General features: G+C 79.8%; 1 protein-coding gene across 1 annotated transcript in view; it reads left to right on the forward strand.

Moving 5' to 3' along the window:
- The window catches only part of GRIN3B (glutamate ionotropic receptor NMDA type subunit 3B), a 60,860-nt gene that overhangs the window by 31,610 nt on the left and 15,768 nt on the right, over positions 1–13,482 (forward strand). Inside the window, exons 8-10 of the mRNA XM_048496474.1 lie at positions 10,561–10,606; positions 11,826–12,587; positions 13,062–13,207. Coding sequence (XP_048352431.1) covers positions 10,561–10,606; positions 11,826–12,587; positions 13,062–13,207 — 954 coding nt within the window. The remainder of the gene's footprint in view (positions 1–10,560; positions 10,607–11,825; positions 12,588–13,061; positions 13,208–13,482) is intronic.

Genomic DNA, 13,482 nt, shown 5'->3' on the forward strand with positions numbered 1-13,482 from the left:
CCCCCCCCCCCCCCACCCCCCCCCCCCCCCACCCCCCCCCCCCCCCACCCCCCCCCCCCCCCACCCCCCCCCCCCCCCACCCCCCCCCCCCCCCACCCCCCCCCCCCCCCACCCCCCCCCCCCCCCACCCCCCCCCCCCCCCACCCCCCCCCCCCCCCACCCCCCCCCCCCCCCACCCCCCCCCCCCCCCACCCCCCCCCCCCCCCACCCCCCCCCCCCCCCACCCCCCCCCCCCCCCACCCCCCCCCCCCCCCACCCCCCCCCCCCCCCACCCCCCCCCCCCCCCACCCCCCCCCCCCCCCACCCCCCCCCCCCCCCACCCCCCCCCCCCCCCACCCCCCCCCCCCCCCACCCCCCCCCCCCCCCACCCCCCCCCCCCCCCACCCCCCCCCCCCCCCACCCCCCCCCCCCCCCACCCCCCCCCCCCCCCACCCCCCCCCCCCCCCACCCCCCCCCCCCCCCACCCCCCCCCCCCCCCACCCCCCCCCCCCCCCACCCCCCCCCCCCCCCACCCCCCCCCCCCCCCACCCCCCCCCCCCCCCACCCCCCCCCCCCCCCACCCCCCCCCCCCCCCACCCCCCCCCCCCCCCACCCCCCCCCCCCCCCACCCCCCCCCCCCCCCACCCCCCCCCCCCCCCACCCCCCCCCCCCCCCACCCCCCCCCCCCCCCACCCCCCCCCCCCCCCACCCCCCCCCCCCCCCACCCCCCCCCCCCCCCACCCCCCCCCCCCCCCACCCCCCCCCCCCCCCACCCCCCCCCCCCCCCACCCCCCCCCCCCCCCACCCCCCCCCCCCCCCACCCCCCCCCCCCCCCACCCCCCCCCCCCCCCACCCCCCCCCCCCCCCACCCCCCCCCCCCCCCACCCCCCCCCCCCCCCACCCCCCCCCCCCCCCACCCCCCCCCCCCCCCACCCCCCCCCCCCCCCACCCCCCCCCCCCCCCACCCCCCCCCCCCCCCACCCCCCCCCCCCCCCACCCCCCCCCCCCCCCACCCCCCCCCCCCCCCACCCCCCCCCCCCCCCACCCCCCCCCCCCCCCACCCCCCCCCCCCCCCACCCCCCCCCCCCCCCACCCCCCCCCCCCCCCACCCCCCCCCCCCCCCACCCCCCCCCCCCCCCACCCCCCCCCCCCCCCACCCCCCCCCCCCCCCACCCCCCCCCCCCCCCACCCCCCCCCCCCCCCACCCCCCCCCCCCCCCACCCCCCCCCCCCCCCACCCCCCCCCCCCCCCACCCCCCCCCCCCCCCACCCCCCCCCCCCCCCACCCCCCCCCCCCCCCACCCCCCCCCCCCCCCACCCCCCCCCCCCCCCACCCCCCCCCCCCCCCACCCCCCCCCCCCCCCACCCCCCCCCCCCCCCACCCCCCCCCCCCCCCACCCCCCCCCCCCCCCACCCCCCCCCCCCCCCACCCCCCCCCCCCCCCACCCCCCCCCCCCCCCACCCCCCCCCCCCCCCACCCCCCCCCCCCCCCACCCCCCCCCCCCCCCACCCCCCCCCCCCCCCACCCCCCCCCCCCCCCACCCCCCCCCCCCCCCACCCCCCCCCCCCCCCACCCCCCCCCCCCCCCACCCCCCCCCCCCCCCACCCCCCCCCCCCCCCACCCCCCCCCCCCCCCACCCCCCCCCCCCCCCACCCCCCCCCCCCCCCACCCCCCCCCCCCCCCACCCCCCCCCCCCCCCACCCCCCCCCCCCCCCACCCCCCCCCCCCCCCACCCCCCCCCCCCCCCACCCCCCCCCCCCCCCACCCCCCCCCCCCCCCACCCCCCCCCCCCCCCACCCCCCCCCCCCCCCACCCCCCCCCCCCCCCACCCCCCCCCCCCCCCACCCCCCCCCCCCCCCACCCCCCCCCCCCCCCACCCCCCCCCCCCCCCACCCCCCCCCCCCCCCACCCCCCCCCCCCCCCACCCCCCCCCCCCCCCACCCCCCCCCCCCCCCACCCCCCCCCCCCCCCACCCCCCCCCCCCCCCACCCCCCCCCCCCCCCACCCCCCCCCCCCCCCACCCCCCCCCCCCCCCACCCCCCCCCCCCCCCACCCCCCCCCCCCCCCACCCCCCCCCCCCCCCACCCCCCCCCCCCCCCACCCCCCCCCCCCCCCACCCCCCCCCCCCCCCACCCCCCCCCCCCCCCACCCCCCCCCCCCCCCACCCCCCCCCCCCCCCACCCCCCCCCCCCCCCACCCCCCCCCCCCCCCACCCCCCCCCCCCCCCACCCCCCCCCCCCCCCACCCCCCCCCCCCCCCACCCCCCCCCCCCCCCACCCCCCCCCCCCCCCACCCCCCCCCCCCCCCACCCCCCCCCCCCCCCACCCCCCCCCCCCCCCACCCCCCCCCCCCCCCACCCCCCCCCCCCCCCACCCCCCCCCCCCCCCACCCCCCCCCCCCCCCACCCCCCCCCCCCCCCACCCCCCCCCCCCCCCACCCCCCCCCCCCCCCACCCCCCCCCCCCCCCACCCCCCCCCCCCCCCACCCCCCCCCCCCCCCACCCCCCCCCCCCCCCACCCCCCCCCCCCCCCACCCCCCCCCCCCCCCACCCCCCCCCCCCCCCACCCCCCCCCCCCCCCACCCCCCCCCCCCCCCACCCCCCCCCCCCCCCACCCCCCCCCCCCCCCACCCCCCCCCCCCCCCACCCCCCCCCCCCCCCACCCCCCCCCCCCCCCACCCCCCCCCCCCCCCACCCCCCCCCCCCCCCACCCCCCCCCCCCCCCACCCCCCCCCCCCCCCACCCCCCCCCCCCCCCACCCCCCCCCCCCCCCACCCCCCCCCCCCCCCACCCCCCCCCCCCCCCACCCCCCCCCCCCCCCACCCCCCCCCCCCCCCACCCCCCCCCCCCCCCACCCCCCCCCCCCCCCACCCCCCCCCCCCCCCACCCCCCCCCCCCCCCACCCCCCCCCCCCCCCACCCCCCCCCCCCCCCACCCCCCCCCCCCCCCACCCCCCCCCCCCCCCACCCCCCCCCCCCCCCACCCCCCCCCCCCCCCACCCCCCCCCCCCCCCACCCCCCCCCCCCCCCACCCCCCCCCCCCCCCACCCCCCCCCCCCCCCACCCCCCCCCCCCCCCACCCCCCCCCCCCCCCACCCCCCCCCCCCCCCACCCCCCCCCCCCCCCACCCCCCCCCCCCCCCACCCCCCCCCCCCCCCACCCCCCCCCCCCCCCACCCCCCCCCCCCCCCACCCCCCCCCCCCCCCACCCCCCCCCCCCCCCACCCCCCCCCCCCCCCACCCCCCCCCCCCCCCACCCCCCCCCCCCCCCACCCCCCCCCCCCCCCACCCCCCCCCCCCCCCACCCCCCCCCCCCCCCACCCCCCCCCCCCCCCACCCCCCCCCCCCCCCACCCCCCCCCCCCCCCACCCCCCCCCCCCCCCACCCCCCCCCCCCCCCACCCCCCCCCCCCCCCACCCCCCCCCCCCCCCACCCCCCCCCCCCCCCACCCCCCCCCCCCCCCACCCCCCCCCCCCCCCACCCCCCCCCCCCCCCACCCCCCCCCCCCCCCACCCCCCCCCCCCCCCACCCCCCCCCCCCCCCACCCCCCCCCCCCCCCACCCCCCCCCCCCCCCACCCCCCCCCCCCCCCACCCCCCCCCCCCCCCACCCCCCCCCCCCCCCACCCCCCCCCCCCCCCACCCCCCCCCCCCCCCACCCCCCCCCCCCCCCACCCCCCCCCCCCCCCACCCCCCCCCCCCCCCACCCCCCCCCCCCCCCACCCCCCCCCCCCCCCACCCCCCCCCCCCCCCACCCCCCCCCCCCCCCACCCCCCCCCCCCCCCACCCCCCCCCCCCCCCACCCCCCCCCCCCCCCACCCCCCCCCCCCCCCACCCCCCCCCCCCCCCACCCCCCCCCCCCCCCACCCCCCCCCCCCCCCACCCCCCCCCCCCCCCACCCCCCCCCCCCCCCACCCCCCCCCCCCCCCACCCCCCCCCCCCCCCACCCCCCCCCCCCCCCACCCCCCCCCCCCCCCACCCCCCCCCCCCCCCACCCCCCCCCCCCCCCACCCCCCCCCCCCCCCACCCCCCCCCCCCCCCACCCCCCCCCCCCCCCACCCCCCCCCCCCCCCACCCCCCCCCCCCCCCACCCCCCCCCCCCCCCACCCCCCCCCCCCCCCACCCCCCCCCCCCCCCACCCCCCCCCCCCCCCACCCCCCCCCCCCCCCACCCCCCCCCCCCCCCACCCCCCCCCCCCCCCACCCCCCCCCCCCCCCACCCCCCCCCCCCCCCACCCCCCCCCCCCCCCACCCCCCCCCCCCCCCACCCCCCCCCCCCCCCACCCCCCCCCCCCCCCACCCCCCCCCCCCCCCACCCCCCCCCCCCCCCACCCCCCCCCCCCCCCACCCCCCCCCCCCCCCACCCCCCCCCCCCCCCACCCCCCCCCCCCCCCACCCCCCCCCCCCCCCACCCCCCCCCCCCCCCACCCCCCCCCCCCCCCACCCCCCCCCCCCCCCACCCCCCCCCCCCCCCACCCCCCCCCCCCCCCACCCCCCCCCCCCCCCACCCCCCCCCCCCCCCACCCCCCCCCCCCCCCACCCCCCCCCCCCCCCACCCCCCCCCCCCCCCACCCCCCCCCCCCCCCACCCCCCCCCCCCCCCACCCCCCCCCCCCCCCACCCCCCCCCCCCCCCACCCCCCCCCCCCCCCACCCCCCCCCCCCCCCACCCCCCCCCCCCCCCACCCCCCCCCCCCCCCACCCCCCCCCCCCCCCACCCCCCCCCCCCCCCACCCCCCCCCCCCCCCACCCCCCCCCCCCCCCACCCCCCCCCCCCCCCACCCCCCCCCCCCCCCACCCCCCCCCCCCCCCACCCCCCCCCCCCCCCACCCCCCCCCCCCCCCACCCCCCCCCCCCCCCACCCCCCCCCCCCCCCACCCCCCCCCCCCCCCACCCCCCCCCCCCCCCACCCCCCCCCCCCCCCACCCCCCCCCCCCCCCACCCCCCCCCCCCCCCACCCCCCCCCCCCCCCACCCCCCCCCCCCCCCACCCCCCCCCCCCCCCACCCCCCCCCCCCCCCACCCCCCCCCCCCCCCACCCCCCCCCCCCCCCACCCCCCCCCCCCCCCACCCCCCCCCCCCCCCACCCCCCCCCCCCCCCACCCCCCCCCCCCCCCACCCCCCCCCCCCCCCACCCCCCCCCCCCCCCACCCCCCCCCCCCCCCACCCCCCCCCCCCCCCACCCCCCCCCCCCCCCACCCCCCCCCCCCCCCACCCCCCCCCCCCCCCACCCCCCCCCCCCCCCACCCCCCCCCCCCCCCACCCCCCCCCCCCCCCACCCCCCCCCCCCCCCACCCCCCCCCCCCCCCACCCCCCCCCCCCCCCACCCCCCCCCCCCCCCACCCCCCCCCCCCCCCACCCCCCCCCCCCCCCACCCCCCCCCCCCCCCACCCCCCCCCCCCCCCACCCCCCCCCCCCCCCACCCCCCCCCCCCCCCACCCCCCCCCCCCCCCACCCCCCCCCCCCCCCACCCCCCCCCCCCCCCACCCCCCCCCCCCCCCACCCCCCCCCCCCCCCACCCCCCCCCCCCCCCACCCCCCCCCCCCCCCACCCCCCCCCCCCCCCACCCCCCCCCCCCCCCACCCCCCCCCCCCCCCACCCCCCCCCCCCCCCACCCCCCCCCCCCCCCACCCCCCCCCCCCCCCACCCCCCCCCCCCCCCACCCCCCCCCCCCCCCACCCCCCCCCCCCCCCACCCCCCCCCCCCCCCACCCCCCCCCCCCCCCACCCCCCCCCCCCCCCACCCCCCCCCCCCCCCACCCCCCCCCCCCCCCACCCCCCCCCCCCCCCACCCCCCCCCCCCCCCACCCCCCCCCCCCCCCACCCCCCCCCCCCCCCACCCCCCCCCCCCCCCACCCCCCCCCCCCCCCACCCCCCCCCCCCCCCACCCCCCCCCCCCCCCACCCCCCCCCCCCCCCACCCCCCCCCCCCCCCACCCCCCCCCCCCCCCACCCCCCCCCCCCCCCACCCCCCCCCCCCCCCACCCCCCCCCCCCCCCACCCCCCCCCCCCCCCACCCCCCCCCCCCCCCACCCCCCCCCCCCCCCACCCCCCCCCCCCCCCACCCCCCCCCCCCCCCACCCCCCCCCCCCCCCACCCCCCCCCCCCCCCACCCCCCCCCCCCCCCACCCCCCCCCCCCCCCACCCCCCCCCCCCCCCACCCCCCCCCCCCCCCACCCCCCCCCCCCCCCACCCCCCCCCCCCCCCACCCCCCCCCCCCCCCACCCCCCCCCCCCCCCACCCCCCCCCCCCCCCACCCCCCCCCCCCCCCACCCCCCCCCCCCCCCACCCCCCCCCCCCCCCACCCCCCCCCCCCCCCACCCCCCCCCCCCCCCACCCCCCCCCCCCCCCACCCCCCCCCCCCCCCACCCCCCCCCCCCCCCACCCCCCCCCCCCCCCACCCCCCCCCCCCCCCACCCCCCCCCCCCCCCACCCCCCCCCCCCCCCACCCCCCCCCCCCCCCACCCCCCCCCCCCCCCACCCCCCCCCCCCCCCACCCCCCCCCCCCCCCACCCCCCCCCCCCCCCACCCCCCCCCCCCCCCACCCCCCCCCCCCCCCACCCCCCCCCCCCCCCACCCCCCCCCCCCCCCACCCCCCCCCCCCCCCACCCCCCCCCCCCCCCACCCCCCCCCCCCCCCACCCCCCCCCCCCCCCACCCCCCCCCCCCCCCACCCCCCCCCCCCCCCACCCCCCCCCCCCCCCACCCCCCCCCCCCCCCACCCCCCCCCCCCCCCACCCCCCCCCCCCCCCACCCCCCCCCCCCCCCACCCCCCCCCCCCCCCACCCCCCCCCCCCCCCACCCCCCCCCCCCCCCACCCCCCCCCCCCCCCACCCCCCCCCCCCCCCACCCCCCCCCCCCCCCACCCCCCCCCCCCCCCACCCCCCCCCCCCCCCACCCCCCCCCCCCCCCACCCCCCCCCCCCCCCACCCCCCCCCCCCCCCACCCCCCCCCCCCCCCACCCCCCCCCCCCCCCACCCCCCCCCCCCCCCACCCCCCCCCCCCCCCACCCCCCCCCCCCCCCACCCCCCCCCCCCCCCACCCCCCCCCCCCCCCACCCCCCCCCCCCCCCACCCCCCCCCCCCCCCACCCCCCCCCCCCCCCACCCCCCCCCCCCCCCACCCCCCCCCCCCCCCACCCCCCCCCCCCCCCACCCCCCCCCCCCCCCACCCCCCCCCCCCCCCACCCCCCCCCCCCCCCACCCCCCCCCCCCCCCACCCCCCCCCCCCCCCACCCCCCCCCCCCCCCACCCCCCCCCCCCCCCACCCCCCCCCCCCCCCACCCCCCCCCCCCCCCACCCCCCCCCCCCCCCACCCCCCCCCCCCCCCACCCCCCCCCCCCCCCACCCCCCCCCCCCCCCACCCCCCCCCCCCCCCACCCCCCCCCCCCCCCACCCCCCCCCCCCCCCACCCCCCCCCCCCCCCACCCCCCCCCCCCCCCACCCCCCCCCCCCCCCACCCCCCCCCCCCCCCACCCCCCCCCCCCCCCACCCCCCCCCCCCCCCACCCCCCCCCCCCCCCACCCCCCCCCCCCCCCACCCCCCCCCCCCCCCACCCCCCCCCCCCCCCACCCCCCCCCCCCCCCACCCCCCCCCCCCCCCACCCCCCCCCCCCCCCACCCCCCCCCCCCCCCACCCCCCCCCCCCCCCACCCCCCCCCCCCCCCACCCCCCCCCCCCCCCACCCCCCCCCCCCCCCACCCCCCCCCCCCCCCACCCCCCCCCCCCCCCACCCCCCCCCCCCCCCACCCCCCCCCCCCCCCACCCCCCCCCCCCCCCACCCCCCCCCCCCCCCACCCCCCCCCCCCCCCACCCCCCCCCCCCCCCACCCCCCCCCCCCCCCACCCCCCCCCCCCCCCACCCCCCCCCCCCCCCACCCCCCCCCCCCCCCACCCCCCCCCCCCCCCACCCCCCCCCCCCCCCACCCCCCCCCCCCCCCACCCCCCCCCCCCCCCACCCCCCCCCCCCCCCACCCCCCCCCCCCCCCACCCCCCCCCCCCCCCACCCCCCCCCCCCCCCACCCCCCCCCCCCCCCACCCCCCCCCCCCCCCACCCCCCCCCCCCCCCACCCCCCCCCCCCCCCACCCCCCCCCCCCCCCACCCCCCCCCCCCCCCACCCCCCCCCCCCCCCACCCCCCCCCCCCCCCACCCCCCCCCCCCCCCACCCCCCCCCCCCCCCACCCCCCCCCCCCCCCACCCCCCCCCCCCCCCACCCCCCCCCCCCCCCACCCCCCCCCCCCCCCACCCCCCCCCCCCCCCACCCCCCCCCCCCCCCACCCCCCCCCCCCCCCACCCCCCCCCCCCCCCACCCCCCCCCCCCCCCACCCCCCCCCCCCCCCACCCCCCCCCCCCCCCACCCCCCCCCCCCCCCACCCCCCCCCCCCCCCACCCCCCCCCCCCCCCACCCCCCCCCCCCCCCACCCCCCCCCCCCCCCACCCCCCCCCCCCCCCACCCCCCCCCCCCCCCACCCCCCCCCCCCCCCACCCCCCCCCCCCCCCACCCCCCCCCCCCCCCACCCCCCCCCCCCCCCACCCCCCCCCCCCCCCACCCCCCCCCCCCCCCACCCCCCCCCCCCCCCACCCCCCCCCCCCCCCACCCCCCCCCCCCCCCACCCCCCCCCCCCCCCACCCCCCCCCCCCCCCACCCCCCCCCCCCCCCACCCCCCCCCCCCCCCACCCCCCCCCCCCCCCACCCCCCCCCCCCCCCACCCCCCCCCCCCCCCACCCCCCCCCCCCCCCACCCCCCCCCCCCCCCACCCCCCCCCCCCCCCACCCCCCCCCCCCCCCACCCCCCCCCCCCCCCACCCCCCCCCCCCCCCACCCCCCCCCCCCCCCACCCCCCCCCCCCCCCACCCCCCCCCCCCCCCACCCCCCCCCCCCCCCACCCCCCCCCCCCCCCACCCCCCCCCCCCCCCACCCCCCCCCCCCCCCACCCCCCCCCCCCCCCACCCCCCCCCCCCCCCACCCCCCCCCCCCCCCACCCCCCCCCCCCCCCACCCCCCCCCCCCCCCACCCCCCCCCCCCCCCACCCCCCCCCCCCCCCACCCCCCCCCCCCCCCACCCCCCCCCCCCCCCACCCCCCCCCCCCCCCACCCCCCCCCCCCCCCACCCCCCCCCCCCCCCACCCCCCCCCCCCCCCACCCCCCCCCCCCCCCACCCCCCCCCCCCCCCACCCCCCCCCCCCCCCACCCCCCCCCCCCCCCACCCCCCCCCCCCCCCACCCCCCCCCCCCCCCACCCCCCCCCCCCCCCACCCCCCCCCCCCCCCACCCCCCCCCCCCCCCACCCCAGCTGGAATTTGAATTTGAGTCCTGTTGCACACTCACAGGCACGGGAATTTGAGTCCTGTTGCACACTCACAGGCACGGGATAACATGAGGGCCCCCTTTCCCAGTCAGAATCAGCCTGTTTGCAGAGAAAGGGCTCCCTGCGGGCCCTTTCCTGATCTTCTCACCAGCTGAGGTGAAGCAGTTGAACGCCTGGGACAGGCTCTGCAAATTGCCCTGTCAGGATTGTCTGTCGCCTTCATTGCTGCTGCCATCCCTGTATCCAGTGGCCATGAATTCCATGCAGTGACATGCTTGCTTTTGTCCTGTGCAAGGGTGTCCATCTCTGGCTCTTCAGATGTTCATGGACTACAATTCCCATCAGCCCCTGCTGATGCCAGTCATGCCAGCAGGGGATGATGGGAATTGTAGTCCATGAACATCAGAAGCGCCAGAGTTGGACACCCCTGGTCTAGTGCCTCATCTCAATTTAATTGGCTCCCACCCACCCCCAAATTTTGGGAGAGGAAATAAAAGGTTCTTCCTTCTTTTTTCCTGGCCCTGGACGTGTCGGGTGTCTAGTTCCCCCTCTGTCATCTGAGTTATCAGTAGACTGACCTGTCCTTATCTTGCTGTAGGCTCGGCAAATGGGTAGCTCTGCACTGGGAAGGATGTGGTCCTTCCAGTCCTCCCTGTTGGTGGACTTCCCACCCAGAGTCCAAAGGGAAACCAGAACATGAGTGACATCCGGTGGTGGGATTCAGCCGGTTCGCACCACTTTGGCAGAACCAGTTGTTAAAATGGTGCTTGTAAACAACCAGTTGTTAAATTATTTGAATCCCACCACTGGTGACATCCCCAGGGAAAGTTCCAGGCAAGGAAGTCCCAGTGGTCTGCAGTGGTCCCTTTACTGGAGAGCAGGTTCCCCAGTTGAGGTGGGTGGGGGGACAGCATATAGCAGCCACTGAGTTCCCCTTATAGAGGTCTGCACTGGGCTGCCATTTGCTGGGGCTGCTGCCCGGGCCTCTGACTCTGTAGGGGCATTTGCACAGCAGGGGTGGGGGTCAGATGGGAGCAACTGGTGGTCACCTCCAAATGCAACCGTGCTTCTTGGGAATGCTTGGGAGTGCCAGTGTACCTGCCAGCCCCTCTACCCATGAGAGTTAGAACTGGGCATGACATACACAGTGTAGGTCACACACACACACACACACACACACACACACCCATAATCTGGCCGAGCCGCTCATTGTTAGACATGCACAACAACCATGGCTATTTGTGTTTTCTCCCACTTCTTACTCTCATCTGGACTGTGGGTGTTTGTTTCAGCTGGAGCATGCTGAGCTCTTTGGAGGTTATGACTGCTGCAGACGTAGTAGGCTTTGCAAACTGCATCCTTGCTTAAGAGTACTGGGAGGGCGGGTACTTGAGGATGTTCCTCCTGTAGGCCTTTGCTGGCTATTTAAGGTCGATTCCCCACCAGAAAAATGAATGTAGATACTAACCGGTTTGGGAAAAACCAGGACCTTTTGAGCAGGTTTCAGCGTCCCCACTGCAGCTTCTGCCCCACAAACGATCCTTGTTCCCAGAAATGCAGCAGCAACGAAGGATTCCCCACTGAGGTGGATTGAACACACGATCTACTCAGGGGCTATCCTGATTGGCTGCTGCATTGTGTTGGGGCGGGATTTTTCTTAATTTTTAACCTTGCGGATCCACGTCTGCGCGAGCATGCGCAGAACGACTCTATGCGGAGACGAAGAAACGGACGATTAAAGCAAAGCCCTGTTTCTGCGCACCTCCATGTAGTCAGATCCACGTGGATACAACTTGTAGCACTGCTTTGTATTGCCTTCTATTCAGTCAATCAGTCAGAAACGGCCCCATGTTGCTTTGTATCCACGTGGATCTCCAATCCACGAAACAAAAAGGCTGCGCGCGCATCGTGCACAGCCCACTGCATTCATGACCTAGAGGATGGGGCGGTATAAAAGTTTAATAAATAAATAAATAAAAATAAAATAATTGGATGGGAGGCTCCACGTCACTACCAGCGGCGGGAAAAACGAATCGTTCGTGGGTTATATGGAGCCTGTGTTATGTGCGTTATCTCAGGAATCCCTTTGACAGCCATGTGAAGTAGACCAGCCGCTTTGGTGGTAAGCAGAATGGTTTGTTAAAGCAGAGGTCTGAATGAGACCCAGATCATGTTTTTAACCCCCAGTAAATATCAATTTCCAAACCTTTAATGGTGTAAGAAAAACAATGAATTGCAATAATCTATAAAATGACATAAAATATGTATTTAAAGCAATATTTGTTAGTTGGTTGTTGTGGGCTTTGCGGGCTGTGTGGCCATGGTCTGGTAGATCTTGTTCCTAACTTTTTGCCTGCATCTAAGGCTGGCATCTTCAGAGGTGTATATCCAGCCACACTGCCTGGAAAGCCCACAACAACCAGTTGAATCTGGCCATGAAAGCCTTCAACAATACAATATTAGTTAATTTAATCTTCCATTAAACCCCCAGTAAACAGTGAAGGCTTTTCCTTTGAACATCTTCAGAGACTCTTTCCTTCCTCTGTGGTCTTGACAGGTGGATGAAGAAGGGAATTGCCCGGCTGGGCAGCTGTGTTTAGACCCCCGCACCAATGATTCAGCGGTGCTGGACGCCCTCTTTGATGAGTTGAATTCTGAGAACGGGTCCGTGCCCTTTGAGTACAGGAAATGCTGCTATGGGTACTGCATCGATCTTCTCGAGAAGTTGGCGGAGGACCTGCCCTTTGATTTTGACCTGTACATTGTGGGTGATGGGAAGTACGGGGCGTGGAAGAACGGCCGCTGGACTGGGCTTGTGGGTGACCTCTTGAGTGGCACGGCCCACATGGCTGTGACCTCTTTCAGCATCAACTCAGCCCGGAGTCAAGTGATCGACTTCACCAGCCCCTTCTTCTCCACCAGCTTGGGTATCCTGGTGAGGATCAGGGACACGGCGTCACCCATTGGGGCCTTCATGTGGCCGCTGCACTGGACCATGTGGGTGGGCATCTTTGTGGCACTTCACTTGACCGCTCTCTTCCTCACCCTCTATGAGTGGAAGAGCCCCTACGGGATGACCCCACATGGCCGTAACCGCATGAAGATCTTCTCTTATTCCTCGGCGCTCAACCTGTGCTATGCGATCCTCTTTGGGCGCACCGTCTCCAGCAAGACACCCAAGTGCTGGACAGGTCGCTTCCTCATGAATCTTTGGGCCATTTTCTGCCTCTTGGTCCTTTCAAGCTATACAGCCAACCTAGCTGCCGTCATGGTGGGTGAGAAGACGTTTGAGGAGCTCTCGGGGATTCATGACCCAAAGGTCAGGACAATAGAATTTCTGTGGTACTACCAGCCTCCATCCATCCATCCATCCATCCATCCATCCACCCACCCACCCACCCACCCACCCACCCACCTACCTACCTACCTACCTACCTACCTACCTACCTACCTACCTACCTACCTACCTACCTACCTACCTACCTACCAACATATGTATTATAACAAACACTATATCATAACAATAATTAATTTCCCATGTACAATAATATAAACAATCCACCTGATGGGCCCCCAGTGCCAGTCAATGTTCCATTCCTCTGTTTCCCTTTTGGCAGCTGTCCCAAGAGCTCAGCAGCTGTCAAGGGAAAGCTGTGGGCTGCCCATCCCCATTTTCTGTCTCTGGTTATGTGTTTTCCATCTTGTTCACTTATTTTATGGCCATAAATGTTATAAGTGTTTTCAGTGTAAAGTTACTTTAGGAAAAGATCAATATTGTTGTGTTTCTTTGCAGCTGCATCATCCTTCACAAGGTTTCCGTTTCGGCACGGTCTGGGAGAGCAGTGCTGAAGAATACATCAAGAAGAGTTTTCCGGACATGCATGAGTACATGAGACGGCACAGTGTCCCAACCACACCTGCTGGGATAACCATGCTCAAGTAAGTTTGGTTTAGCTGAGGGATTAAAACTCTGCAACTCTGGGTTATTATTATTATTATTATTGACAAAAACAACAAACATGTTGTTGTTGTTGCTGTTGTTATTATTATTGTAGATTTCACAGCTGCCAGATCTTTAGCTGGTTGTTGGCCTTCATTACAATTCGAGCCTCACCCAGAGGCCTGGGAAGTTGTAATGTATCGGCGTAGTATTCGTGCCGGATCCCAGCAGGACTGCCTTCTGAATCTGACAGATGTTAATTTTGTCAATTCGA

This window comes from Sphaerodactylus townsendi, linkage group LG05 (assembly GCF_021028975.2).
Source record: "Sphaerodactylus townsendi isolate TG3544 linkage group LG05, MPM_Stown_v2.3, whole genome shotgun sequence".
Lineage (NCBI taxonomy): Eukaryota > Metazoa > Chordata > Lepidosauria > Squamata > Sphaerodactylidae > Sphaerodactylus > Sphaerodactylus townsendi.